Below are 25,713 nucleotides of genomic sequence, written 5' to 3' on the forward strand. Positions count from 1 at the left end.
CGCGGGCGACGCGCGGGGGCCGCCGGGAGCGGGGCGGACGCTCTCGCTCCTCCCGCCCGCCCGCCCTCGTCGCCGGCTAGGCGCTCTGGGCTCCCGGAGTCGTCATGGGCGCCGCCGCGTGGGCGCCGCCGCCCCTGCCGCTGAGAACCTCTCTCCTCGTGCTGTTCCTGCCGCTCCCCGGGATGCCCGCGGGCTCCTGGGACCCGGCTGGTTACCTGCTCTACTGTCCCTGTATGGGTAAGGCCTCCCGAGCCCTCTGCGCATATGGAGAAACTGAGGCCGGGAGAGGCGAAGCCACTTCTCTGAGGCACCCTGAGAGGCTTTGACAGGTCCAAGAGAGGACCCCAAAGCTGGGCAGGACTTGCTCTTCTCTCTGCCACTCGAAGGGGGGCCACTATGTCCCACCTGCCATCTGACAAATGAGAAAACTGAGGCTGAGAGGTGACGTGACTCACGTGACGTCTGAGGCCCAGGAAATGGAGTTGATGAAGCAGGAATTGATGCACTGTCCCCACTCGGGCTCTAGGCTTTTATTTCATTCATCCACCAAAATATTTGTGTGACACCTTTTCTCTGCTAGGCGGGGTCCTCAGGTGCTGGGAATACCATGGTGAATAAGACAGATAAATCTCATGCCCTTGTAGGTTTAGATGGGGAAGATAAGCATCAATACTAAGTAATTGCAGGGGCTGGGAAGGTGGCCAGTGGTAGAGTGCTTGCCTTGCATGCAGGAGGCCCTGAGTTCGATTCCTCAGCACCACATATTGGTAGAGCGCTAGCCTTGAGCTAAAAGAGCTGAGGGACATCGCTGACAAAAAAAAAAAAAGACTAAGTAATTTGCATAGTTGTAGAAAACGAAGTCTAGAAAATAAAGAGGAGGGGCTGAGGATGTGGCTTAGTGGTAGAGTGCTTGCCTGGCATGTATGAAGCCCTGGGGAATGTGGCATAGGGGGGTAGTGCTTGCCTAGTATGCTTGAAGCCCTAGGTTCGATTCCTCAGTACCACATAAACAGCCAGAAGTGGCACTGTGGCTCAAAGTGGTAGAGCAAAAGAGCTCAGGGACAGCACCCAGGCACAGAATTCCAGTCCCAGGACAGACAAGAAAAAGGAAGGAAGGAAAGAGAATCCCAGTTGAAGGGCACAATATACACCAAGTGGTGACTCATCACTGTCCAAGTCATGCCTTTCTAAAGCCCTGCAGTGGCTTCCAGACTCCTTACTAACCATGGTCATTCAGGGCCATGCCTGAATGGACTCCCTGCTAGTTATCTCCACAACTGCCTTCTCCCTGACCCTGCAGGTGCAGCCATACTTACCTCCTTTCCGTTACACACACACACTCCCTTCCACCTCTCACCAACCCCTTCCCGTCCTTCAGGCCTCAGCATAAATGTCACCAGAGAGGAGGACTCCACTGATCGCTGCCCAAATAATCTCTTCCTTACTGTTTCCCATCAGCAAAACTTCCTTGCAGTTATCCAATTTTATCAGCTTGTTTTCATGTTCAGTATCTCCCCAGATGGCACTATGAGTGCCTTGAGGGCAGATACCTTGCTTTTGCCCAACCCAAGGTCCTAATACCTAGCACAGAGCCTGGCACATTGTGGCCTTTTGATATATTTGTGGAATGCCTGACTGGATGTGATCTGGGGATAAAAAGAAAAAAATCAGAAAGGTTCCTGTACCTGTCACTCAGGCTGAGGTAACAGCCAGTATCAAAGCCAGGAAGTAAAAGAATATGTTTGAGGAAAAGTGAAGAACTTAAATGCAAGGTAGGAGGAAGAGAAAGGGGGAGTATGGAGAAGGGTTAGTGAAAGGATCTTAGTGAATGGCATTGGAGTCATCCCCTCTTTGGAGAAAGAAGTGGCTCAGACAAGGACAAAGGCAATGGGTGGAGAGGTGATTTTAGTGTGTTGAGAAGATGGCAAGGAATCTAGAGTGGCTAAGGCAGAAGGAACAGGATCCACAGGGCCTTGGATGCCAGGCTTACTCTCATGCTGCAGGTCCCCTAGCTCTTCTTGGTGTCCTAGTTCCACATCTTCTCTGAATCCAACATTTCCCATGTTTTGCCTCATGCCTGGTCTACCATTTCCAGGACGTTTTGGGAACCAGGCTGATCACTTCTTGGGCTCTCTGGCATTTGCAAAACTGCTGAATCGCACCTTGGCTGTACCTCCATGGATTGAGTACCAGCACCACAAGCCTCCCTTCACTAATGTGAGTATTCCCGCTGACCTTGGCTTGTCCATTCTGTCCCAGTTGTGCTGACCTTGACTTAACTCCTCCAGGTCTTACCTCTTGCGTAGTAGATTATCATTGTAAGTTGGTCCTCTGAGCCTTGCCCTTCTTCCTATCCAGAAAATCTTCCCTGGAATTGCAGTGGCTGACATGCAACACTGTTCACATGCAGACACTATTCTGGCATTACATGAGGATTAGCTCATTTCTCCCATGTCTCATCCCCTGAAGAAACTAAGGTTTAGAAAAGTTAGGTCAGGGCTGGGAAGGTGGTTCAGTGGTAGAGCGCTTGCCTTGCATGCATGAGGCCCTGGGTTCGATTCCTCAGCACCACATAAGCAAAAAGAAAAAAGCCGGAAGTGGTGCTGTGGCTCAAGTGGTAGAGCGCTAGCCTTGAGCTGAAGAGCTGAGGGACAGCGCCCAGGCCCAGAGTTCAGGCCCCATGACCAGACCCCCCCCCCCAAAAAAAAAAAAGAAAAGTTAGGTCACTTGCCCCAAATCCCACAACTTGTGGGTAGTAGAGCTAAAATTCAAGCCATCACTGACTCCAGAGCCTGTGACTCTAACCTAAAATTTCTATTTGCAGCCTTGTTTGGCTCTCCTTCTATGCCTTGTCATTAGTCAATAAGTGATGGAGCAGGGCGCAAGTGGCTCATGCCTTTAATCCTAGCTACTCAGGAGGCTGAGATCTGAAGATTGTGGTTTGAAGTCAACCCAGGCAGGAAAGTCTGTGAGACTTTTATCTCCAGTTAACTACAAGAAGCTAGAAGTGGAGCTGTGACTCAAATGGTAGAGCACAAATTCTTAGGGACAGCTCCCAGGTCATGAATTCAAGCCCCAGGATCAGCACCTACACACATTGAAAAGGTGATGGAGGATGTGGCACTGTGGCTCAAGCAGTAGAGTGCTACCCTTGAGCTAAAGTTCAGGGACAGTGCCCAGACCCAGAGTTCAAGCTCCATGACTCACAAAATAAATAAATAAATAAAATAATGTACCCATTACCTTACTCATGTAACTGTAACCCCTCTGTACAGCATCTTTACAATAAAATAAAATTTTAAAAAAATACAGAAAAGGTGATGGATATTATTATAAGTTTTGGAGGAGAAACTGAGGCACAGTTTAGTGTGTCCAAGGCCACAACTCAAGCCAATCTGATACTGGCACCTCTTCTTATCCTATCAAAGGATTTTCTTATAAGAAATGTACTAATTTCCTTACTCATGTAACTGTAACCCCTCTGTACAGCATCTTTACAATAAAATTTTAAAAATTTTTAAAAATTAAAAAAGGATTCTTTTAGGGAGACATACTCAGTGTCCTCTAATTCCTAGCTTATTCTTTTGTCTCCCAGTCCCCAAGTAGCTGGAAGTAGGAACTTAATAGCTACAGAATCAACTTAAAATTTTTGAGTAGATGCCAGAAATTATACTTAGCATATATACAAAACACTGCATTTAATTCTTACAGCCATTTTTTTCTGCATACCTGCACTTGAATATTTTCCCCCAGTGTTGGAGATTAAATCCAGAGCCTCATGTGTATTAGCAAGCACTCCTACCACTAAACTATACTCCTAGTCCTGAAGCAGCCCTTCACAGAAATTAAAAGCCATAGTATCTCAGACCACAGCCTAGCTTGGCCTCTTAATAATCAGGTAGCCTAACATAAGGTACTCAACCATTTCTGTGCCTAAATCTCCTCCTGTTTCACAGCCTGGTAATAATTCTCACTATTTTCCTATGGGGAGGATTGGATGAGTTACTGATAGTAATGTGCCCTGAAAGTTGTTACATGCCTCCTCCCTAGAATCAGCTGAGCTTCTCAGTGTAAAGAACTGAGGACAGAGGAAGTCTTCAATCCTAGGACTGTTGGTATTCTGATTTTTGTTTTTCTTTTTTACTTTCTGTGTAGACATTGCCATGGGCCAACCTTTGGCTTGCCTGCTTTTCCTCCTTGCCATCTTAGCCAGGTGTCACACCAGTCTCTACTTCCTTGCTTTCTGTCCCACCTGGGCTCCCCTTCCTCACTGTGACTGTTCCCACTGATGTCACCAGGGAGCTCAGAATTGCTAAATCCAGGGTTCATTTCTCAATCTTCGTCTTACCTGTCCTCCCAGTGGCACCTACTCCTATGATTATCTCCTTCCAGAGCTTCCCTGCTCCCCTGCTCCCCTGGCTTCCAGGATATCACCTGTTCTGCTGCAGTGCTGACCTCTCTGCTTTTGCCCTTTTCATGTTGCCTTGGGGGCTCCTCTGTCTTCATCCACTGTTGAGCTGTTGTTGTGTCCTTTGTTTGCTATTAGCTCTGTGGCTTCAGATGAGTCAGCTAGGTTCTGTACACTTAGGTGTCTTCATAAGTAAACTGGAAATGGTTATATTCCTGCCCCTTAGAATCAATTCAGAATTAAATCCTTATGAAGGGGTGATACAGCACCTGGCACTAAGTTAGGCCTCAGTAAATAGTAGACTCTATTGTTATCGTTACTTGCTTTGCCCTAACTTTGTGTTCTTGTGCCTTTCACTATTCTCTGTGTATTTCCAATTTATCTGTGATCCAGCCTCCTCTCTTACCACGGGCCTGTGTTTCTGACTTTTAAACTCTCAAGTCCACTTGAATGTCCCACAGATTTCTCACTTATAAAGCTAGAACTGTGCTTGGCATCTTTCCCCTCAAACCTGTGTCTCTATGTGTAATTCCAACCACTTCTGTTCACTTGGGTACCAAGCCAGGAACCTAGAAGTCATCCTGAATACCTCCCTACTACATGCTCAGCCCTCAAACTCTACTTCACCTTCCATTGTCTCTTCTACATGTTCAGGCTGCTCCCTCTCACTGAAGTGTGTATGAAATGCACAATGAGTACATGTTAAATGTATGCTTGAACAAATACAAGCATCATTGCAGTAGCCTCCTGTTCTCCTTCCTCTAGTCTTACCAGCAGTCCATTCTCTCTTCTTCCACCATAGTAATCCTTCAAAAGACATCAACCTTGTATTCTCTTTGCTGAAAATTCTTCTGCTATAATACCTCATTGTTCTTTGAAATACCAATTTTGTATTCTAGAAGAGTGCATAGCTGGGCTGGAAATGTGGCTTAGTGGTAGAGTGCTTGTCTAGCATGCATGGAGTCCTGGGTTCAATTCCTCTGTACCATATAAACAGAAAAAGACAGAAATGGTGCTGTGGCTCAAGTGGTAGAGTGCTAGCCTTGACCAAAAGCAGCTCAGGGACAGTGCCCAGGCCCTGGGTCTAAGCCCCAGGACTGGCTATAAAAAAGTTTAGGGCTGGGAAGTTGGCTCAGTGGTAGAGCACTTGCCTTGCATGCATGAGGCCCTGGGTTCGATTCCTCAGCACCACATAAGCAAAAAAAAAAGCTGGAAGTAGCGCTGTGGCTCAAGTGGTAGAGCATTAGCCTTGAGCTGAAGAGCTGAGGGACAGTGCCCAGAGTTCAGGCCCCACAACTGGACCAAAAGAAAAAAAAAAGTTTATAGTTAATTCACTTTGGGAAATAGTATTCTCCATTCCCTATCCTCTCACATTTGCAGATTTGGCACAATAACACGTCAAAGGCCTTCAAAAGTCCTGCTACAGTAAGTCAGTTGTAAACAACATTTCCTCAGCCAGGCTCAAATCTTTATTTGGGATTAGATTTAATCTCCAATCTCCCTCAAGTTGTAGATTGAGGTAGAAATTAATCTACCTCAAACCTACAGCTACTAGGGAGGCAGAAATTACAAAATCAAGCCAGGCATCAGTAGTTCACACCTGTAATCCTAGCTCCTCAGGAGGTGGAGATCTGAGGATCTCAGTTCAAAGCCAGCCCTGGCAGGAAAGTCTGTAAGACTCTTATCTCCAATTTACCACCAAAAGCAGAAAGTGGAGCTGTGGCCCAGGTGGTAGGGGGCTGTGGGCATCATGGCACATACCTTTAATCCCAGCACTTGGGAGGCAGAGGCAGGAGAGTTGAGGCTAACCAGGGATACATAGTGAGACTCTATATTAAAAACAAACCAACAAATCAGAGCCAAAATACAAAACAAAATAAAACAAAAACAGTGTATACAAGGCTGTGGGTTTAATTTCCCAGCAAGTTCAAACTAGATACACCCTCTGCCACTTCAGGCATCCATTCACCCTTATCTAAAAATTTCTCATTGCCATGTCATCTGAACTTCCTGTGTCTTAGCATAAGTTTTTTTTCCAGTCCTAGGGCTTGAATGCAGGGCCTGGGCACTGTCCCTGAGCTGCTTTCATCAAGGCTAGCATACTACCACTTGAGCCATAGTACCACCTATGGCTTTTTCTGTTTATGTAATACTGAGGAATCGAACACAGGGTTTTATGCATGCTAGGCAAGCACTCTACCACTAAGCCACATTCCCAGTCCCATCATGTATAATTTTAATGAGTGACTAAAAATGAGACTGAAGGAACATTTGCCTCTTCTTTTTTTTTTCTGTAGCTCCATGTATCTTATCAGAAGTACTTCAAGCTAGAGCCCCTTCAGGCCTACCACAGGGTCATCAGCCTGGAAGACTTCATGGAGAAGCTGGCACCCACCTACTGGCCCCCTGAGAAACGGGTAGCCTACTGCTTTGAGGTGGCAGCCCAGCGAAGCCCTGATAAGAAGACATGTCCCATGAAGGTAGGTCTTGTGGGCCTAGGACCTTTCCACTTGTTCCATGTCCTTTGGGCCCCTAGGCTACATGATCACAACTTGTGGGCAAAGGCACTCAGAGGGGTTACAGTAGAAAGATAGAGGTTTTTGCTGGGTACCAGTGGCTCACGCCTGTAATACTAGCTACTCAAGAGGCTGAGATCTGAGGATCTCGGTTCAAAGCCAGCCCAGGCAGGAAAAGCCCTTGAGACTCTTTATCTCCAATAAAACACTAGAAAACTGGAAGTGGTGCTGTGGCACAATTGGTAGAGCACTCACCTTGAGCTGAAGAACTGAGGGACAGTGCCCAGGCCCAGAGTTTAAGTCCCATGACCGACAAAAAAAAAAGAAAGAAAGATAGAGATTTTAGTCTATTTCTGGCCATTGTTAGCAGTATTGTACTGTTTCTCTAAGCCTTTATTTTTACCTACTAGTCCCTGCTCCATTTTGCTCAGAGAGTCATGATGCTAAACTTACGAGTGCTGGTTAATACTGAGTACTACATCAGTAATAATAACTAATGCTCACATACTGTACTATACATCAGGTATCTTGCTTAGAGTTTTATACATATTTATTTACTCCTCAAATAAGTTAATATGCATAAAGTTAATATGTATAACTTTGAGAAACTTATCTCCTGTATTGCTCCTTTATTGAGCAATGCTAATAATAGGAGGCCCCCATTGCATAGAGAGGACACTACATATGGCAGAGAGGTTCAGTATTTTGCCCAAGGTCACACAGCAAACATAGTAGAGCTGGGATTCAACCCTAAGTAATTTGGCTTCATTGTTCACCTTCTTACCTTGATCACTTTCTTGTTCTCAGCAAGTAGATGAGAAGCTGTCTTTATTTCATCAGAAATTTGTAAGATTCAGACACTTTGAGAATAATTGAGTCTTCACATATGCCTTTTAGTGCATTTTGCTGTAGTTTAGGGGAGTGGCTAGGATCATTGAGAAATTTGAGACGGGATACCTACCATGTAACCCCAGCACTGCCCTTTACCTGCATGTGACCTTGGGCATATGTCCTACCTAATGTAAGCCCTCATTTCCATCTTGAAGATGAGGTTATTGAACTGAGTACTGGTAGCTCATGCCTGAAATCCTAGCTCCCTAGGAGGCTGAGATCTGAGAATTGTGATTCAAAGTTAGCCTGGGCAGATAAGTCTGAGAAACTCTTATCTCCAATTAACCAGCAAAAAGCTGGGAATGGAGGCATGGCTCAAGTAGTAGAGTGCTAGTCATGAGTGAAAAAGCCCAGCAAGAACATGAGGCCTGAGTTCAAGCCCAGTATTGGTAGGGAGAGAGGAAGAGGGAGGGAGAGGAGGAAGAAAGACACAGAGGGAGAGACAAAGAGAGGAGGAGAGGAGGGAGAAAGAGAGGGAGAGAGAGAGGGGAACAAGGGGAGAAATGAGGGCATTATATTATCCATACTTAAAAGTCCATTGAAAGCCAGGTGCCGGTAGCTCATGTCTGTAATCCTAGCTACTCAGGAGGCTGAGATCTGAGGATTGTGGTTTGAAGCCATCCTGGTCAGAAAAGTCCCCATGAGACTCTTATCTCCAGTTAACCACTTGAAAACCAGAAGTGGTGCTGTGGCTCAAGTGGTAGAACACTAGCCTTGAGCATGAACAGGCTCAGGACAGCACCCAGGCCTTGAGTTCAAGCTCCACAACTGCCAAAAAGAAAAAGTCTATTGAAGCTGTAGTCCATGGTTCTAACCCAAGGCCCATTGGTTCCCTGACCCCAACCCATACCAATGATTCAGGACCAGTAGGATGTGACATATGACCAGAAAAGACTTCTTCAAACACTGGTGAATAGTCTACAGGAAACCAGAACAGAAGCCAAGCACTCACCTCAGCCCCAGCCAAGGGAACCATCCTGTGAGGATTTCATCCTATATCACACCCCAGCCTTTCCGCCTTCACCTGCAATGTTTTAGCCCTGTCCCTAGGCTTCCCCTCCCCCTCATCGAGCCTTCATCAACTCTCTTTCTGCAGGAAGGAAACCCTTTTGGCCCATTCTGGGATCAGTTTGATGTGAGCTTCAATAAGTCTGAGCTCTTTGCGGGCATTTCCTTCAGCGCCTCCTACAAAGAACAATGGATACAGAGGTACTTGGAATGGGCAGCAGTATTGGGTTCAGGGAGGGGATGGGACTCAAGGGCATCTAACACCTTCCAGCACCCTCCTAGCCTTCTCCCCCTACCCCACCCAGATGTATGAGACCAAAGGTATAGGTGCTTTGTCTGTTGAACTTAGGATCCTGTGTGATCTGTTCCTGTCTCAAGGCCTGATACGGTGGAACATTGACCTGCCACGAGGTTGAGCAAGTTTTCTCGGCTGATAAGGGATGTCATAAAAAGAACATTGTGTGGTCACATGCATCTCGATTTCCTCTTCTGGGCGTGAGAATCATTCCCCTGGAATCAGCTCCTGGAGAACAGCTTTAGGTGTAGACTGAAGAGTGATGTCACCTTTGTAATTACTGGTTGTGCTTTATTAATTGTATGCCAGTAGGCTCTATTAAAATATAGGTTAGCAGGGCACAGGCACAGACTGTGAAATATTTATAGAGCATCTGTCATGTGTGAGACACAGTATTTAGAGGCCAAAGGTGATGTATAAAAATGAGGAAGGCTGGCCAGCCCTGACCTTCAGGGAGCTCCCATCTATGTCGATAGCTCCCATGGTGCACTTGCTCTCAGTGATGTATCACGGCCAAAAAGAACCTGGCTTGAATGGCAGCCTGGAGGCTGAATGGAGGTCTAGGTCAGTGAGATAGCACTTGCTTAGCATGTGCAAGGCCCTGGGTTCCATGCTCAGCATATTTTTTTAGAAGTCAGATTGGGTTAGGAGCTAAGAGGAGAATATGAATTCAGGTGTGGTCATAGCACTTGACATTTAATAGGCCAGAGGTAGACTGATGTAGAGAAGTGAGCACAGACCTAAGTATAGTATGGATCTGAGTTCTGCCCTAACCCTTCTCTTTCTCAGGGGACTCTAAACAAACCACTCCAGCTCTCTGACCTGTTTGGTCCCTGGTTTAATGGAAAGAGCACTATGAGTTTTATGCAGTGGTTTTTACTACCTATTTCTTTTCTCCCTCCCTTCTTTCCTTCTTCCTTTCTCCTTTTCTCCTCTTCCCCCTCTCCCCCCCTCCCTGTCTCTCTCCTCTGTCTCTGTTTCTGTCTCTCTCCCCTTTTTGCGACAGTACTGGGCTTGAACTCAAGGCTTGGGCACTGTCCCTGAGATTTTTTTGCTCAAGCTAGCATTCTGCCACTTGAGCCACAGCTTCACTACTGGCTTTTTGGCGGTTAATTGGAGGTAAGAGTCTCACAGAGCTGGGTGCTGGTGGCTCATACCTGTATTCTTAGCTTCTCAGGAGCCTGAGATCTGAGAATTGCAGTTCAAAGCCAGTTTGTGCAAGAAAGTTAGTGAGACTATCTCCAACTAACCACCAAAAAGCCAGAAGTGGCGTTGTGGCTCAAGTGGTAGAGTGCGAGTCTTGAGCAAAAAAATCTCGGGACAGTGCCCAGGTCCTAAGTTCAAGCCTCATGATTGACCCAAAAAAAAGTCTCATGGATTTTCCTGCCTGGGCTGGCTTCAAACCACCATCCTCAGACCTCAGCCTCCTGAGTAGCTAGGATTATAGGCACCTGGCTTGGTTTTGTTTTTTAAAGATGATGACTCACACCTGTAATCCTAGCTACTTAGAAGGCTGAGATATCAGATTGGCAATTCAGATCCAGCCCAGGCAGCAAAGTTCCATAAGACACTTATCTTCAATTGAGCAACAAAAAAGCTATAAGTGAAGTTGTGGTTCAGGTGGTAGAACACTGGCCTTTAGCAAAAAGAACTCAGGGACAATGTCTAGGCCTTGAGTTCAAGCCCCAGAACTGGCACAAAAACAAGGCAACAACAGAAATAATGCGGAGGATTGAACTCAAGGCTTCACACATGCTAGGCAAGTGTTCTGTACTGAGCTATAACATCCCTAGCCTCAGTTTCAATTGTACAGGTGAGAAAGCTGAGCTCAGTGAAGTTAAATAACTTTCCCAAGGTCATAGAGCTATTGTATGGTCAGCTGGGGTCTATTTGTAAAATCTTAAATAATAAGAGCTCTTCCTTATTTAATGCCCACACTGTCCTGAGTCCTCACAGCATTGCTTCATGCTCTCTCTATGGATCTGTGTTGTCTTTAGTCATAAAGAAATGGAAGTCCTTTCAGGTAACACCTGAAAGGAGCTTAGCTGAGGGTGTGGTCCCATAGGTACTCAGGTAATACTAGAGTTTCTTCCTGTTCCACCTCCTGACAACCCTACCTGGTCTTTCTAGTAAGGTCCCTGAGTCTCTCTCATTCATTCATTCTAAAAATATTTATGGCACATACTATGTGTAAAGGCCTGAGCTAGCCTTAATTACTCTTCTGTGTCTTAGAAGAGTAAGTCACCGACTCAGCCACTGATGTGCTCATTGACTGGGTGAGAGATGGGAGTGGAATGAGTGAAGGAGTCAGGAACACGAGTTCTACCAATTCCCAGCTGTGGAACCTTCAAATGTTCTTCAGGCCCTTTGTAGCTCAGTTTCCTCATCTGTAAAAAGAATAGTGATCATACCTCACCTGGCTCTTACGGAAAGCAAAGAGTTAATGTATATCAAGCAATCGGAACATTGCCTGTTATGCAATAAGGCTGAATAAGTAAATATATGGCCACATAGACAGAAATTAGTCTAACAAGCCAAGTGCCATACAGGGCCAGGCTGTGGCTTCTTGCTTACTTGGCAGAGGCATGGGACTAATACGTGTGGGAGTCATGTTGAGCTGGATGCTGGGTCCTAGCAGCAGGGCTGGTGATTGTGAAGCACATCAAGGTGCTGAGGACAGCAGTGGAAAAGTGAGATGGGGAGTCTTCCCCAAGGAGCTGGGGCCTGGGAGTGTCAGCTGACCTGGAGGTTTAGAATGTACTTGCTGATTGACATGTTTGGGGTGGATGTGAAGAATGAGTAGCACATCCACTGCATCACTGTAGAGTGAGTGAAGGACTGGACACCTCACTGACAGACAGCAGGAGGGAAATAGGTAAATAAACTGAGGTTTATTCGCGTACACTGGAACACTGAGAAGCACTAACATGACAAGAAGCTCATTTGATTATGTGGCTGTATCTTTCTTTTTTTTTTTTTTGCCAGTACTGGGGCTTGAACTCAGGGGCCTGAGCATTGTCCCTGAACTTCTTTTGCTCAAGGCTAGCACTTTCATACTTGAGCCACAGCGCTACTTCCAGTTTTTTGTGTTTATGTGGTACTGAGGAATCAAACCCAGGACTTCATGAATGCAAGGCAAGCACTCTACTCCTAGTCCATATTCCCAGCCCTGTGGCTGCATCTTTTAAACCATTAAATAGATTGTTTAAAAAACTAAGCTAGTGCCGGGCGCTGGTGGCTCACACCTGTAATCCTAGCTACTCAGGAGGCTGAGATCTGAGAATCGCGGTTCAAAGCCAGCCCGGGCAGGAGAGACCGTGAGACTCCTATCTCCAATAAACCACCAGAAAAAAACGGAAGTGGCGCTGTAGCTCAAGTGGTAGAGCGCTCGCCTTGAGCTGAAGAGCTGAGGGACAGCGCCCAGGCCCAGAGTTCAAGCCCCACGACCGACAAAAAAAAAAAAAAACTGAGCTAGAACCAGGCACTCGTAGTTCACATCTATAAGCCTAGCTGAAATCTGACAATCCCAGTTTGAAGCCAGATCAGGCAGGAGACATGAGATTCTTACCTCTAATTAATCACCCGAAAATGAGAAGTGAAGCTGTGGCTCAAAGTGGTAGAGCCATAGCCTTGAGAAGAAAAGCTCAGGAACAGTGTCCAGTCCGTGAGTTCAAGCTCCACAACTAACAAAAAATAAAAAATAAAAAGAGAGATATCTCCTGTACCTTTTTATTTTTTTCTTTCTGGTTGGTAGTGGGGCTTGAACTAAGGGCCCAAGCACTGGTCTTGAGCTTTTTCAAGGCTAGCATTCTACCACTTTGAGCCATAGCTTCACTTCCAGTTTTCTGGTTGTTAATTGAAGATTATAGTCTCATGAATTTTCCTGCCTAGTCTGGCTTCTAACTGTGATCCTCAGATCTCAGACTCCTGAAGTAGCTAGGATTATAGGCATGAGCTACCAGCACCCAACCTTTTTGTTTTGTTTATTCACATACCCTTTACCTCCTTTTCTCTAATGGTAACATTTTGCAGAACTATACTACAGTATCACAACCAGGATATTGACATTGATACAGTCCACTTATCTTACTCAGATTTCCCAGTGTGTGTGTGTGTGTTTAGTTAGGTGCAGTTTTATCACAGGTGCAGGTTTATGTATCTACCACCACAAGTAAGATTCTGAATTGTTTCTTCTATCATCATAAGGACCCTTGTGGCCAGTTTATAACCACACCCATCTCCTTAAATATATACCACCCATAGCCATTTCTGTTCTTTGCTCTGTTTCACCTTTTCATTATTATTTAAACAGAATCATAGTATGTGTCCTCCTGGGATTGGCTCTTTTCACTTGAGATAATTCCTTGAGAGCCATCAAGTTGTTGGCTGTGTTGATAGTTTATTCCATCCCATGGTATGGATGATACAGTTTATTGCACTACTTACTTGTTGAGAGAGATCTTGGTTGTTTCCTGCTTGAGGATACCAAACTTAATTGTCTAATAAAGCTGCCACAAGGGGCTGGGAAGGTGGCTCAGTGGTAGTGCTTGCCTTTCTTGCATGAGGCCCTGGGTTCGATTCCTCAGCACCACATAAGCAGAAAAAGCTGGAAGTGGTGCTGTGGCTCAAGTGGTAGAGCACTAGCCTTGAGCTGAAGAGCTGAGGGACAGTTCCCAGGCCCAGGATTCAGGCACCATGACTGGCAAAAATAAAAAAATAAAGCTGCCACAAAAACTAGTGCCCAGGTTTGTGTGTGAATATAAGCTTTCATTTTTCCAAGATACGTGCCCATTGCTAGGTCATATGGTAATTATATGTCTAGTTTTATAAGAAACTGTCACTCTGTTTTCCAGAGTAGCTGTGCCTCATTCAGAATGTATATGAAAAGATTTCAACTAGCAGGAGCAAATATTCCAGGGAAGGCAAGTAGGCAGAGGTCTAGGGTTTGAAAGTGCGTATGAGCTTATGGAACAGCAGGCTATCTCATGTTGCTGAGACAGTCTGGGTTTAGCTGAAAAGTGAACACAAGTTTGCTACTCAGTAAGTCAAACAATATTTACTGAACCAGGCAATGGCTAACTGCTCAAGAGACTGAGATCTGAGGATCACAGTTTAAAGCCAGCCCAAGTAAGAAAGTCTGTGAGCCGGGCGCTGGTGGCTCATGCCTGTAATCCTAGCAACTCAGGAGGCTGAGATCTGAGGATCACGCTTCAAAGCCAGCCCAGGCAGGAAAGTCTGTGAGACTTTTATCTCCAATTAACCACTAGAAAACTGGAAATGGCACTGCGGCTCAAGTGGTAGAGCGCTAGCCTTGAGCTGAAGAGCCAAGGGACAGTGCCCAGGCCCAGAGTTCAAGCCTCATGACCAACAAAAAAGAAAGTTTTTGAGATGTTGATCTATAATTAACTACCAAAAAGCTGGAAGTGGAGCTGTGGCTCAAATGGTAAAGCATCAGCCTTGAGCACAAAAGCTCTGAGATAATACCCAGGCTCTGAGTTCAAGCCCAGAACTGGTACATATGCAAAAAAAAAAAAAAAATTTACTGAGCTCTCACATGTGCCAGGCATTTGATCGGGGTACTCTGGAGGTATTGGCCCAGCAAAAAGACAGGTACAAAATAATTGTGAAAAGGGTATTGTACAAATGAAGAGGGCATGATGGAGGCATCTATGGTCTTTGGTACATCCCACAAGGGCTCCTCATTTTTCCTGGGTCCCTGCACATAGCAGGCAATCAAATATGTATTTGATAGGTGTTGTGTGAATGATCTAATCTAGTGTACACAGTCCCTGAGAGGGGCTTGTCACCTCTGCGAGCACCTGTATATCTCAGTCCCGCCATGTGGGTAAAAGAGCAAAGGCTTGGTCCAGACACCGCACCCTGGAATGAATTACCACACCGCAGATTGGAAGCCAGCATGACATATAAAAGGTTGGAATGCTTTACCGTAAATTTTTAATTGTTAAATAAGCAAAGAAGGTTGTAAATTCTGTGTGGCGGGACAGAATTGCATATTGTACCTGTTACTGCCACCAAGATTTCTTATCAGCCCGTTGGGATTTCACAACCCCTTGTGCCTCTTGCATGTTACAGGGGCCTCTCTGCAGGGTCTTTGGAACATGGTGCAATGCCATCTTTTTCCGTGGGGGTGGCAACCAGACTCTGTGCATCCTCTGTCTGACTTCTCTTCATTCCATCTATGCCTAGATTTTCTCCAAAGGAACATCCAGTGCTTGCCTTGCCAGGGGCCCCAGCCCAGTTCCCTGTCCTGGAGGAACACAGGTCACTCCAGAAGTACATAGTGTGGTCAGACGAGATGGTGAAGACAGGAGAGGCCCTGATTCGTGCACACCTTATCCGTCCCTATGTGGGCATTCATCTGCGCATTGGCTCTGATTGGGTAACTTCCCCTTCCTCTCTCTGGCTGACTCCCATAATGCCTGAGTAGAACATATCCCCGTGGGAAATGGGCCACTGGTCCCAGACTGGGCAGAGAGCTTTCTCAGCCAAATCTGTGGGCTTGTGTCTCATGATACTGCTGAACCAGGCTTGTGACTCTAGAGTACTTGCCTGCCAGCTCTTTCTCTCTCTCTCTCTCTCTCTCTTTTAATGTTAGTACTATGGCTTGAACTCAGGGCCTAGGTGCTGTCCCTCAGCTCTTCAGCTCAAGGCTAGCACTCTACCACTTGAGCCACAGAGCCACTTCTAGTTTTCTGGTGGTTATTGGAGATCAGAGTCTCATGGACTTTCCTGCCCGGGTTGGCTTTGAATCGAGATTCTCAGATCTCAATCTCCTAAGTAGCTAGGCATGAGCCACTGATGCCTGGCCCATCTCTCATTTTAACAGCTCCCATTTGTGTCCTTATTTTACAGATGGATAAGCTGCTGGTTAGCCAGATCCTGGCCAGACAGCATGCTGAAAGAGGCCTCCGAGTTTTCTGTGCTAACACAGTGGTTAGCTAGGAGGCTCCTTGCTGAAAAAGAATCTATGGGGGCAAAGGGAATAGCTCACTGTTAGTTACCTAGCTTGTACAAGGCCCTGGATTCCATCCACAACACTGAAACACACTTGCACGTGCACACACACACACACACACACACACACCAAAATAATGAAGACAGTAAGGTTCCCAAGAAATAGAGATGCTATCCTTCCAGAATTTGGAGGCTGCTTAAATGTGCAAACACTTTTTAGTTTATCACCCATTTAGTCCCATATTTACACAAGGAAATAAATAGATGTCTTAGAAATGCTTGCTATTAGCTGGGTGCCAGGTTTCTCATGCCTATAGTCCTAGCTACTCAGGAGGCTGAGACCTGGAGGATCATGTTTGAATGCCAGATCAGAGGTGTGGCCTCAGTTGTAGAGTGCCAGCTGTGAGCAAGAAAACCAACTAAAAGTGTGAGACCTGTAGCTCCAGTGGCTCACACCTGCAATCCTAGCTACTTAGGGAACTGAGTTCTGAGGATCTCACACACACACACACACACACACACACACACACACACACACACACACACACACGTGAGACGTTGAGTTCAAGCCCTAGTACCACTCCCTTTCTCTCCCTCTCCTGCCCCCCCCCAAAAAAATGTTCATTGATAAAGATCTTTAAATATTGAAACAAATTAGATTAAAATTCATTCTTCAAGCTGAGGGACAGAGCTCAGGCCCAGAGTTCAAGCCCCGTGATTGACTAAATAAATAAATAAATAAATTCAATTCTTCAGAGCCAGGAATGTGGCTTAGTGGTAGAGTACTTGCCTAGCATACATGAAGCCCTGAGTTCAATTCCTCAGTACCACATAAACAGAAGGAAAAAAAATTCACTCACCATCAATTGATGAGATATTCTCCCTCTCTCACAAGGAAGAAGAGACAGATTTAGAATATTTTATGAGTTGTTATATCCAAATATTCAAGTAATAGCCCCCATCTATGCTTTATTGGAACACAAGATAAAAGATGCTATTTTTCCCCCTGAAATAATACTAATACCACACTCAGATAGTCAACTCAAAATTGTGGCCTTTCTCTCTGATGAACATAGATACACAGACCCCAAGTCAAATATAAGGTAAAAATCAAGCTAGGTGCTGTTGGCTCAAGCCTATGATCCTAACTACTCAGGCTGAGATCTGAGGGTCGCAGCCAGCATGGGCTGGAAAGTATGTGAGACGTTTATCTCTATTTAACCACCAGAAAACTGGAAATAGCTCTGTGGCTCAGTGGTAGAGCACTCGCCTTGAGCTGAAGAGCTCAGGTACATCGCCCAGGCCCACAGTTCAAGCCCTACAACCATCCAAAAAAAAGGTAAGAATCTGCCATGTGCCAGTGGCTCACGCCTGTAATCCTAGCTACCCAGGAGTCTGAGATCTTTGGTTCAAGGTTCAAAGCCAGCCCAGGTAGGAAAGTCTATGAGAGCTTTTTATTTTTTTCCCTGTCAGTCCTGGGGCTTGAACTCAGGGCCTGGGCACTGTTCCTGAGCTTCTTTTGCTCAGAACTAGCACTCTACCACTTGAGCCACAGTGCACTTTTGGCATTTTCTGTTTACTAGGATTGAGGAATCAAGCCCAGGGCTTCATACATGCTAGGCAAGCACTACCACTAAGCCACATTCCAAGCCCTCTATGAGACTCTTAACTGAAATTAATCACCAAAAAGCCAGAAGTGGAGCTGTAGCTCCACTCTAGGACCAGCACCAAAAAAGCAAGTAAAAATCAGTAACAAACTAAGGGATATGCAACTCAAAATCTTTTTCCTGTAATACAATGAAATTCACAGCATTTATACCTAGAGAAGAAAAATCATAAGATCGTCTCAGAAAAGGATAAAGCACTCCCCCATTCATGGCTTGAAAAAAAAAATGCCTAACCCAGGTGCCGGTGGCTCTGGCCTATAATCCTAGCTACTCAGGAGGTTGAGATCTGAGGATTGCAGTTCAAAGCCAGCCGAGGCAGGAAAGTCTGTAAGACTCTTATCTCTAATTAACCGCCAGAAAACCGGAAGTGGCACTGTGGCTCAAGTGGTAGAGTGTTTATCTTGAGCTGGAGAGTGCAGGGACAGCGCCCAAGCCCAGAGTTCAAGCCCCACAACCAAAAAAAAAAAACAGCCAGGAATAGAAAGGACTCACCTTAACTCGATAAAGCCTATCTCTGAGACACACAGTAAACAGCATACCTCAGCAGGAGCTATCAGAAGTGTTTCCACTAAAGTCAGGAATCAGATAAGCCTGTCCCTTATCGCCACAGTTGTTCACAATTCTGGAAGTCCCAGATAACTCAGCAAGACCAGGGGAAAATGCAAAACTAAGATCCCACAGTTACTATTTCCATGCATTTTCCTCTTTTTTAAAATATAGCTGAGCTGGGAGTATAACTCAGTGGTAGAGCACATGCTTAGCATGTGTGAGGACCTGGATTGCTTCCCCAGAACCCTGTATGGGGCTCCTTCTCCTTCTGTTCAGCCTTTCTTTTTCTACTAACAAGTCTTGGTGTCCAGGGCCATTTCTGCTCTCACTCTTTATCCTCTCATCTCCCTGTAGAAGAACGCCTGTGCCATGCTGAAGGATGGGACTGCAGGCTCACACTTCATGGCCTCCCCGCAGTGTGTGGGCTACAGCCGAAGCACAGCGTCTCCCCTCACCATGACCATGTGCCTCCCTGACCTGAAGGAAATACGGCGCGCTGTGAAGCTCTGGGTGAGGGCACTGAATGCCCAGTCAGTCTACATTGCCACAGATTCTGAGAGCTATGTACCTGAGATCCAGCAGCTCTTCAGAGAGAAGGTAGGCATAGGCCAGAAGGGAGTGCAGTGAGGACAGAATGGAAGGAAGGCCTGTGCTGGTCCCAGAGCCCTCACTGTGTACTTCCTTTTCTCTCCCCACCTTCCTTCTTCCTACACCCTTCTTTTCTAGACTCTTCCTTCCTCCAAACTCTGACTCAGACAGCTCTGCAGATTTTTCCTCTCTTCCCTCTGCTCCAGTTAGTCACTCCTGGATCCCTTCTGGGAGCTGACATGGACCTTTCTCTCTTTACTTGAGACATTGAAGGTAGACTAATAGTAGAAATACGTGGTTTTCTAATAGTAGAAATCAATGGTGATGAATACAGGGAGAGAACTTTTGTGCTTAGTAAATGCTTAAGGAAGTACGTGCATAAACAGTAGACACGCATGGCAAATGTGAAGAGTAGATAATGAGTAAGATGACTGAATTAATAAGCATTCAAGAGGACTGTAGAGTTGGGTGCTGATGGCTCGTACCTGTAACCCTAAGTTACTCAGGAGGCTGAGATCTGAGGATTGTGTTACAAAAAATCAACCCAGGCAAGAAAGTCCATGAGACTCTTATCTTCCATTAACCAGCAAAAAGCTGGAAGTGGAACTGTGGCTTAAATGGTAGAGTGTAGCCTGGTGCTGGTGGTTGATTATAAGAGGCTGAGATCTGAGGATCACAGTTCAAAGCCAGCCGGGACAGAAAAGTCCGTAAGACTCTTATCTCCAATAAACCACTAGAAAACTGGAAGTGGCACTGTGGCTTTAGTGGTAGTGCTTGCCTTGAACTGAAGAGAATATGGACAGCACCTAGGCCCATAGTTCAAGTCCCATGACCGACCAAAAAAAAAAAGTGGTAGAGTGATAGACTTGAGCAAAAAAGCTCAGGGACAGCACCCAGTTCAAGCTCCAAACTAGCACAAAAAATAAAAGAAAAAAAGGAAAGATTTTGCAGTGTGAACAAGAACAATTAATGCTAAGCAGATCTTAAAGACCATGAATAGGAGCTGCTTATGTCATTATGCTCTTTTCACCATAGCTCCCCAGACAGAAAGTTCTGGTGGTAGAAGTGTGAGGTCAGTGCATTCTATCCCTCGCTTCCCTACATAGAAAAGCTGAGAAGCCCCAGGGTCTTCTCACTCTGGCCTGAGGAACAATGAGGAGGCTGCCATGTTGTAGTTGAGGAAACCCAAGCCCCAAGAAGGAACAGAATTTACCCATGAGGTCCCAGAGCTAATTATAGTGGGCATGACACAGAATGGGTAAGTTTCAGGGCATAAGTGGAATTGTTTGGGGGATTTTGGCCATGATTAAACTGGTATTATTTCCTTGCAACAGTCCAAATAGTAAGGTGATGGTTTTTTACATCAGAAGTCTCAGTGGAACAGCAAAGCACTTTCAGCCCAGCTCTGCCCACACTCCCACCTCTGAACGAAGTTGAAGTACTTGGAGAGTCCCAGGGAGTTTTTCTGTGAGCTTTAGCGTTGATGTGTTTGTTACGCCCTGAACCTTTTGCCATTTTCTATTTCCTGTTCCTAAGCCAGTCTTGTCACTCTTCCCCTCTGCTCCTCAGCTCCCCCACCCTTTTCCCCATGCTCAGATCCCAACCCTCCTTCTGAACAAAGCTTTGTTCCTCCACTAATGGGCCAGGTCTCAGGCAGGGACACTAACGAATGAGCTGTGGCCCTGCCCTTGGAGCTCACAGTCTAGACCCAGGAAGAGACTGCAGATGGGAAGTTGGGGCAAGGTTTGTTCAGTCGCTTTGTCTCTGCCACAGGTGTTTATTAAGGCAGCCACTCACTAGAATGGGCCTGGCTAGGCCAGCAGTGGAGAACAAGCTGATATAGCTCCAGCCCCAACCAGATGCAGGACGTAATGGTAATCAAGAATCACTGGGGAGCAAAAACTCCAAACTGACTCCTGTGGGAGTCAGTGGGGCTTTGAGAACACCAGGCAAACAGAAGGCCTAGTTCAGGCTAGGGCCCTGAGAGAGCTTTCCCAGGGAGGGGCCAGACAGCTGAAAAGGGAAGGATAGGTAGAAGCTAACCAGGTAGAGAGAGGTAGCATGTATAAAGGTCCTGGGGAAGAGAAAGATGGAACCTAGAAGGTTTGGGCTGGAGCTCAAGGGACAATTGGGAACAGGAGGAGCAAGCTGAGCCAGGCCTGGCTGAGTATATCGTGTTTGTCATCTTTATCTGAAAAGTGATGGCACCAATAGAGTATTCAGCTTGGTGGGCAAGAAGGGCAGAGTAGCTGGGTGCCAGTGGCTCATGTCTGTAATCTTAGCTACGCAGGAGGCTGAGATTTGAGGATTGTGGTTTGAAGCCAGTCCAGACAGGAAAGTTCTTGAAACTTTTGCTTTTATTTTTGTTTTTGTTTTTTGGTCGGCCGTGAGGCATGAACTCTGGTCTTAGGCTCTGTCCTTGCACTCTTCAGCTCAAGGCGAGCACTCTACCCCTTGAGCCACAGCGCCACTTCCGGTTTTCTAGTGGTTTATTGGAGATAAGAGTCTCAGGGACTTTCCTGCCCGGGCTGGCTTTGAACCACGATCCTCAGATCTCGGCCTCCTGAATAGCTAGGATTACAGGCATGAGCCACCAGCGCCCAACAGTTCTTGAAACTTTTATCTCCACTAAATTACAAAAACAAACAAACAAACAAAAAACCCATAAATAGCACTGTGGCTCCAGTGGTAGGGTGCGAGGCTTGAGCAAAAGGAGGTCAGGGATAGTGCCTAGGCCCAGAGTTCAAGCACCGCCCCCCCACCCCCCCCAAAAAAAAAGCCATTGCAGGCAGAGGGAACAGCACAGGTGAAGACATAGTGATGAGTATGGTGCCCCTGGAGCCAAAGCTGGAGGAAAGGGCACAGGCTGGGCCTAGATAGCTGGGCACACTTCTCTAAGACCCCTGATCCCATGACGCCATCCTCTCTACCCTTCCTGTACATATAACCTTCTTCTAGTCTGTACTCAGCCTGGGATTGGAGGAAGTGTGGCCTGTGGGCCTTGGCCAAGCTGAAGCAGCCTTGTCCTGTAGCCATGTGGCTAATACTCTGCCCTTTCTTCTGCAGGTGAAGGTGGTCAGCCTGAAGCCAGAGGTGGCCCAGACTGACCTGTACATCCTTGGTCAGGCTGACCACTTCATTGGTAACTGTGTTTCTTCCTTCACTGCCTTTGTGAAGCGGGAGCGGGACCTCCAGGGGAAGCAGTCCTCCTTCTTTGGCATGGACAAGCCCCCTCAACTTCGGGATGAGTTCTGACACTGGCTAGAGCCTGTCACCAATCTGAGCTGTTCCTCACCCCCTAGCCAATCCTGGAAGCCAGAGGTGTTCCCAGGACTGCAAGCTGCTCTTCTTGGCTGCCAGAGGTGAAGAGCAGCACCAGGGACTGCCTGGATGAGGAAGACAGCCTATCCCAGGCTTCCAAACCGGCTGGAAGTCAGTGCATCTCCTCCCCACATGTGCTTCCTGCTGCTTCTCCTGGGGATTCTCACATGGCAAAGTAGTCCTTTGGTCTGGCCTGCTTGGAGCAGCCTGGGATGCAGAATTCTCTCCAGAGAAATTTTTATAGTTTTGATACTAGGTCATGATTACCCCAAGAACTCTTCCTCATTTTTTAAAAATCAGTCATCCGGGCACTGGTGGCTCATACTTGTATTTGCTACTCAGGAGGCTGAGACCTGGCAGAAAAGTCTATAATACTCCCATCTCCAAAAAGCCAGGCTGGAGGCATGACTCAAGTGATACAGCACCAGCCAAGCAAGGGTGAGATTCTGAATTCAAACACCAGTACCACAGGGAAAAAGTCAATAAAGTCCACTAGTATAGATACCTCAAGTGACCTTAACTGAGTTTGGGTGGAGCCTAAGCTTAGTGGGTCTCTTGGTCACTTTTCCAGGTATCTCCAAAGTGGGCCTCAGACCATCTCTGCCACCTAGCCAGCAAGAAAATTCTTACTTCTACATTTGGAGGTCTACTCACCTCTATTGTAAACTATGCAAATGGGAATTACCGGTCATGGTGCTGCTGGGTGCTCCTGGAAGCTCATACATTGAGCCCAGCAATCATGGCAGTGCTCCTGGGGCCTGGGAGTTGGCTGCTCCAAGAAACCTGGCACTATAGACATCAGTGTGCACTAGTTGGTGGTCAGGGCTGTTGTCCTCTCTAAGAGCTTATGAGTTCTCCCAGCCTCTGCCCTGCAGCTGTAGCCCTCAGAGGCTGTTCACGACTGAATATTCATCGTTTCTCACCCATACAGGTTTAGGACCCAGAAGCCACCGGGGTTTGAAAGCAGCCTCAGCCTGTGCCCTTTGCTGGGGTGTAGGTGTTTCAGTCATAATGCTGCAGTTCTCATAGTCCACGACTCCAGAGAGCCTATAATACTTTTTTCTTTGTGTTTCAAAATTTCACTTCTAATGCCTGAGGGTCTCTTCCTTGCCATTAAGTCTTCCTCAGCCTTTGGCCTTGGTAGGTAGCTTAGAGCTCATCCTCCCTTGATGAGGTAGGGCTGCTTTGCCAGGGGCAGACCAGGCAAGAGGTCACAGGAAGATATCCAGTTCCAAATTTGGCATTTGCCACCTAGAGCTGCTGCCCAATTCTTTACAGGAAAAACTGTACAGAAAAGGGCACTGTAGATTTCTTCCCTCAGGAGTCAACAGTGCAATATTTTAACTTGCGTGGGTTCAGAGGAAGAGATGGCTCATCTGTGCCTCACCCAGGGGAAGGTCCAAAACAAGGGAGTCTGTGCACCTGCTGCCTCCCTGAGCTTGGGCATTGTGTTCTGGAAGAGAGGGAAAGGGGCTTCTGCTGGATTCAGCTGTGCTTATGGGCAAGCACTTTACTCATTGACCCAACTTCCACCCTGTAAAATAGTGATTAAAAATCAGAGTACATTGTAGCCAGGCACTGGTGGCTCATGCCTGTAATCCTAGCTACTCAGGAGGCTGAGATCTGAGGATCGTGGTTCAAAGCCAGCCCAGGCAGGAAAGTCTGAGACTCCCTACACATGCATAGCCAGTCTTTGGGCTTGCTTGAACTCAGGGCCTTAGCACTGTCCCTGAGCTACTTTTGCTCAAGGCTAGCATTCTCCCACTTGAGTCGCAGTGACACTTCTGGCTTTTTCTCATCCCAGGGCTTCATGAATGCTAGGCAAGCACTCTACCACTAAGCCCTGTGAGACTCTTAGCTCCAATTAACTACCAGAAAACCAGAAGTTGTGTGTGGCTCAAAGTGATAGAATGGTATCCTTGAGTGAAAGAGCTAAGGGACAGTGTCCAGGCCATGTGCTTAAGCCCCACTACCAACCCTTCCCCCCCAAAAAAAGAAAGCACATTGTATAAACCTGAGAGCCCCAAAGGCATGGAAATGGCTGTGAATTCATTGACTGCTTCACATCGTGCACCTACTCCACACCAGCCACTGTGCTTGCCAAGTGCTTTGTGGGCATGCTCTTCAGTGCCAGATTAGCTCTAGGGAGCAGGAACTCTTACCCATCTCTTTATGCACAATGAAAAATGAATGTTCCAATTTTTTTTTTTTGTTGTTCAGTTGGGTATGAACTCTGGGCCTAAGTGCTGTCCTCAAGCTCTTCAGCTCAAGACAAGCAATCTATCCCTTGAGCCACAGCACCACTTCTGGTTTTCTGGTGGTTAATTGGAGATAAATGTCTCAAGAGTCCTGCCTGGGCTGGCTTTGAACTGAGATCCTCAGATCTCAGCCTCCAGAGTACCTAGATTACAGGCATGAGACACCAGAGTCTGGCAAATGTTCAGAAATTCTTGTTTCCCGAAAGGCTGTGAGCTCGTGACAAAGCCAATATTCCACCTCCCAAATCCATTTGTGTTATCCAGAGCTCTGCCTCCAGCTCCTAGGATGCACTGTGCAAGGAGTGCACTGTGGGAATGATACCAGCCACTGCCTGGATTTCCACTGTGCACCTGCCTGAGTTTTGCCACCATCAGGTTTTAGAAGGAAGAGGTCACTGACTGAAGAACTAGAGAGCCCACAGGCCTGTAATCCCCTGTAATCCCAGCTGCTCAGCAGGTAGAGATAAGATTGCAGCTTGAGGTCACCATTGGTAAAAAGACCACCACATCTTAACCAATAAAGCTGGGTATGGTGGTACATGCCTGTTTTTCCAGGTACATGGGAGGTATAAGTAGGATCACCACTCAGGCCAGCTTGGCAAAAATGTTACAAAATAAAGCCAAAAGAGCTAGAGGTATGGTTGCTTAGCAGGCTTGAGGCCCTGAGTTCAAATTCCTACCACCATAATAAAAACGAAAGAGCCCATGTGAAGCCACAGTTTCCTTGGGAAGTTATTTAATTCATTGTGTGCTGGGCTCTGGTAGGTAAAAGGATGCAACAGAGAATCAAGTCTTTGTTCTCAAATCATTTTCCCTCCAGAAGTGCAAGTAATAAGTGTTTAAAATAGTTATGAAGAAAAAATAAAGAATATGGGTACAGAGAGGAGCTACTTTAGCTTAACAAGTTTCCTTAATTGGGAAAGAAGCACACTTATTCGGATAACCAGAGACAGCTGAAGAAACAGTTTGAGCCAAGGCCCTAAGGCTGCCATTTGTGTCTGAAGAGAAGCAAAGGAGCAGAGCAGTAGATGAGGGCAAGCAGGTGGCACTGCCATAGCCCAGAGGACTGGGCTAAAGTATAGATTGGCTGTCAGATATGTGAGAGCCTTTGGGAGCTTCTGGATAGGGACAGCTATGTCTGATTTACATCTGTGAAGGCTCCCTCCAGAGTGCAGGGGTGAGAGCATCAGCCACTGCAGGTGCACTCGTGCTACCTAGACAAGGGGCACCACTGTTC

At 46.5% G+C, this 25,713-nt stretch overlaps 1 protein-coding gene across 1 annotated transcript; it reads left to right on the top strand.

The window, feature by feature from the left end:
• Positions 1-74: 74 nt before the first annotated feature.
• Pofut1 (protein O-fucosyltransferase 1) lies at positions 75-22,569 on the top strand. The gene is made up of 7 exons (XM_042694719.1): positions 75-237; positions 2,096-2,217; positions 6,706-6,888; positions 8,912-9,024; positions 15,326-15,518; positions 18,664-18,906; positions 21,964-22,569. The coding sequence occupies exons 1-7, from the start codon at positions 105-107 to the stop codon at positions 22,150-22,152; spliced, it is 1,176 nt and encodes a 391-aa protein (XP_042550653.1). The 5' UTR covers positions 75-104; the 3' UTR covers positions 22,153-22,569.
• Positions 22,570-25,713: the final 3,144 nt, after the last annotated feature.

Source organism: Dipodomys spectabilis, unplaced genomic scaffold, assembly GCF_019054845.1.
Source record: "Dipodomys spectabilis isolate Male_0828 unplaced genomic scaffold, ASM1905484v1 ptg000175l, whole genome shotgun sequence".
In the NCBI taxonomy this organism is placed as follows: Eukaryota; Metazoa; Chordata; class Mammalia; order Rodentia; family Heteromyidae; genus Dipodomys; species Dipodomys spectabilis.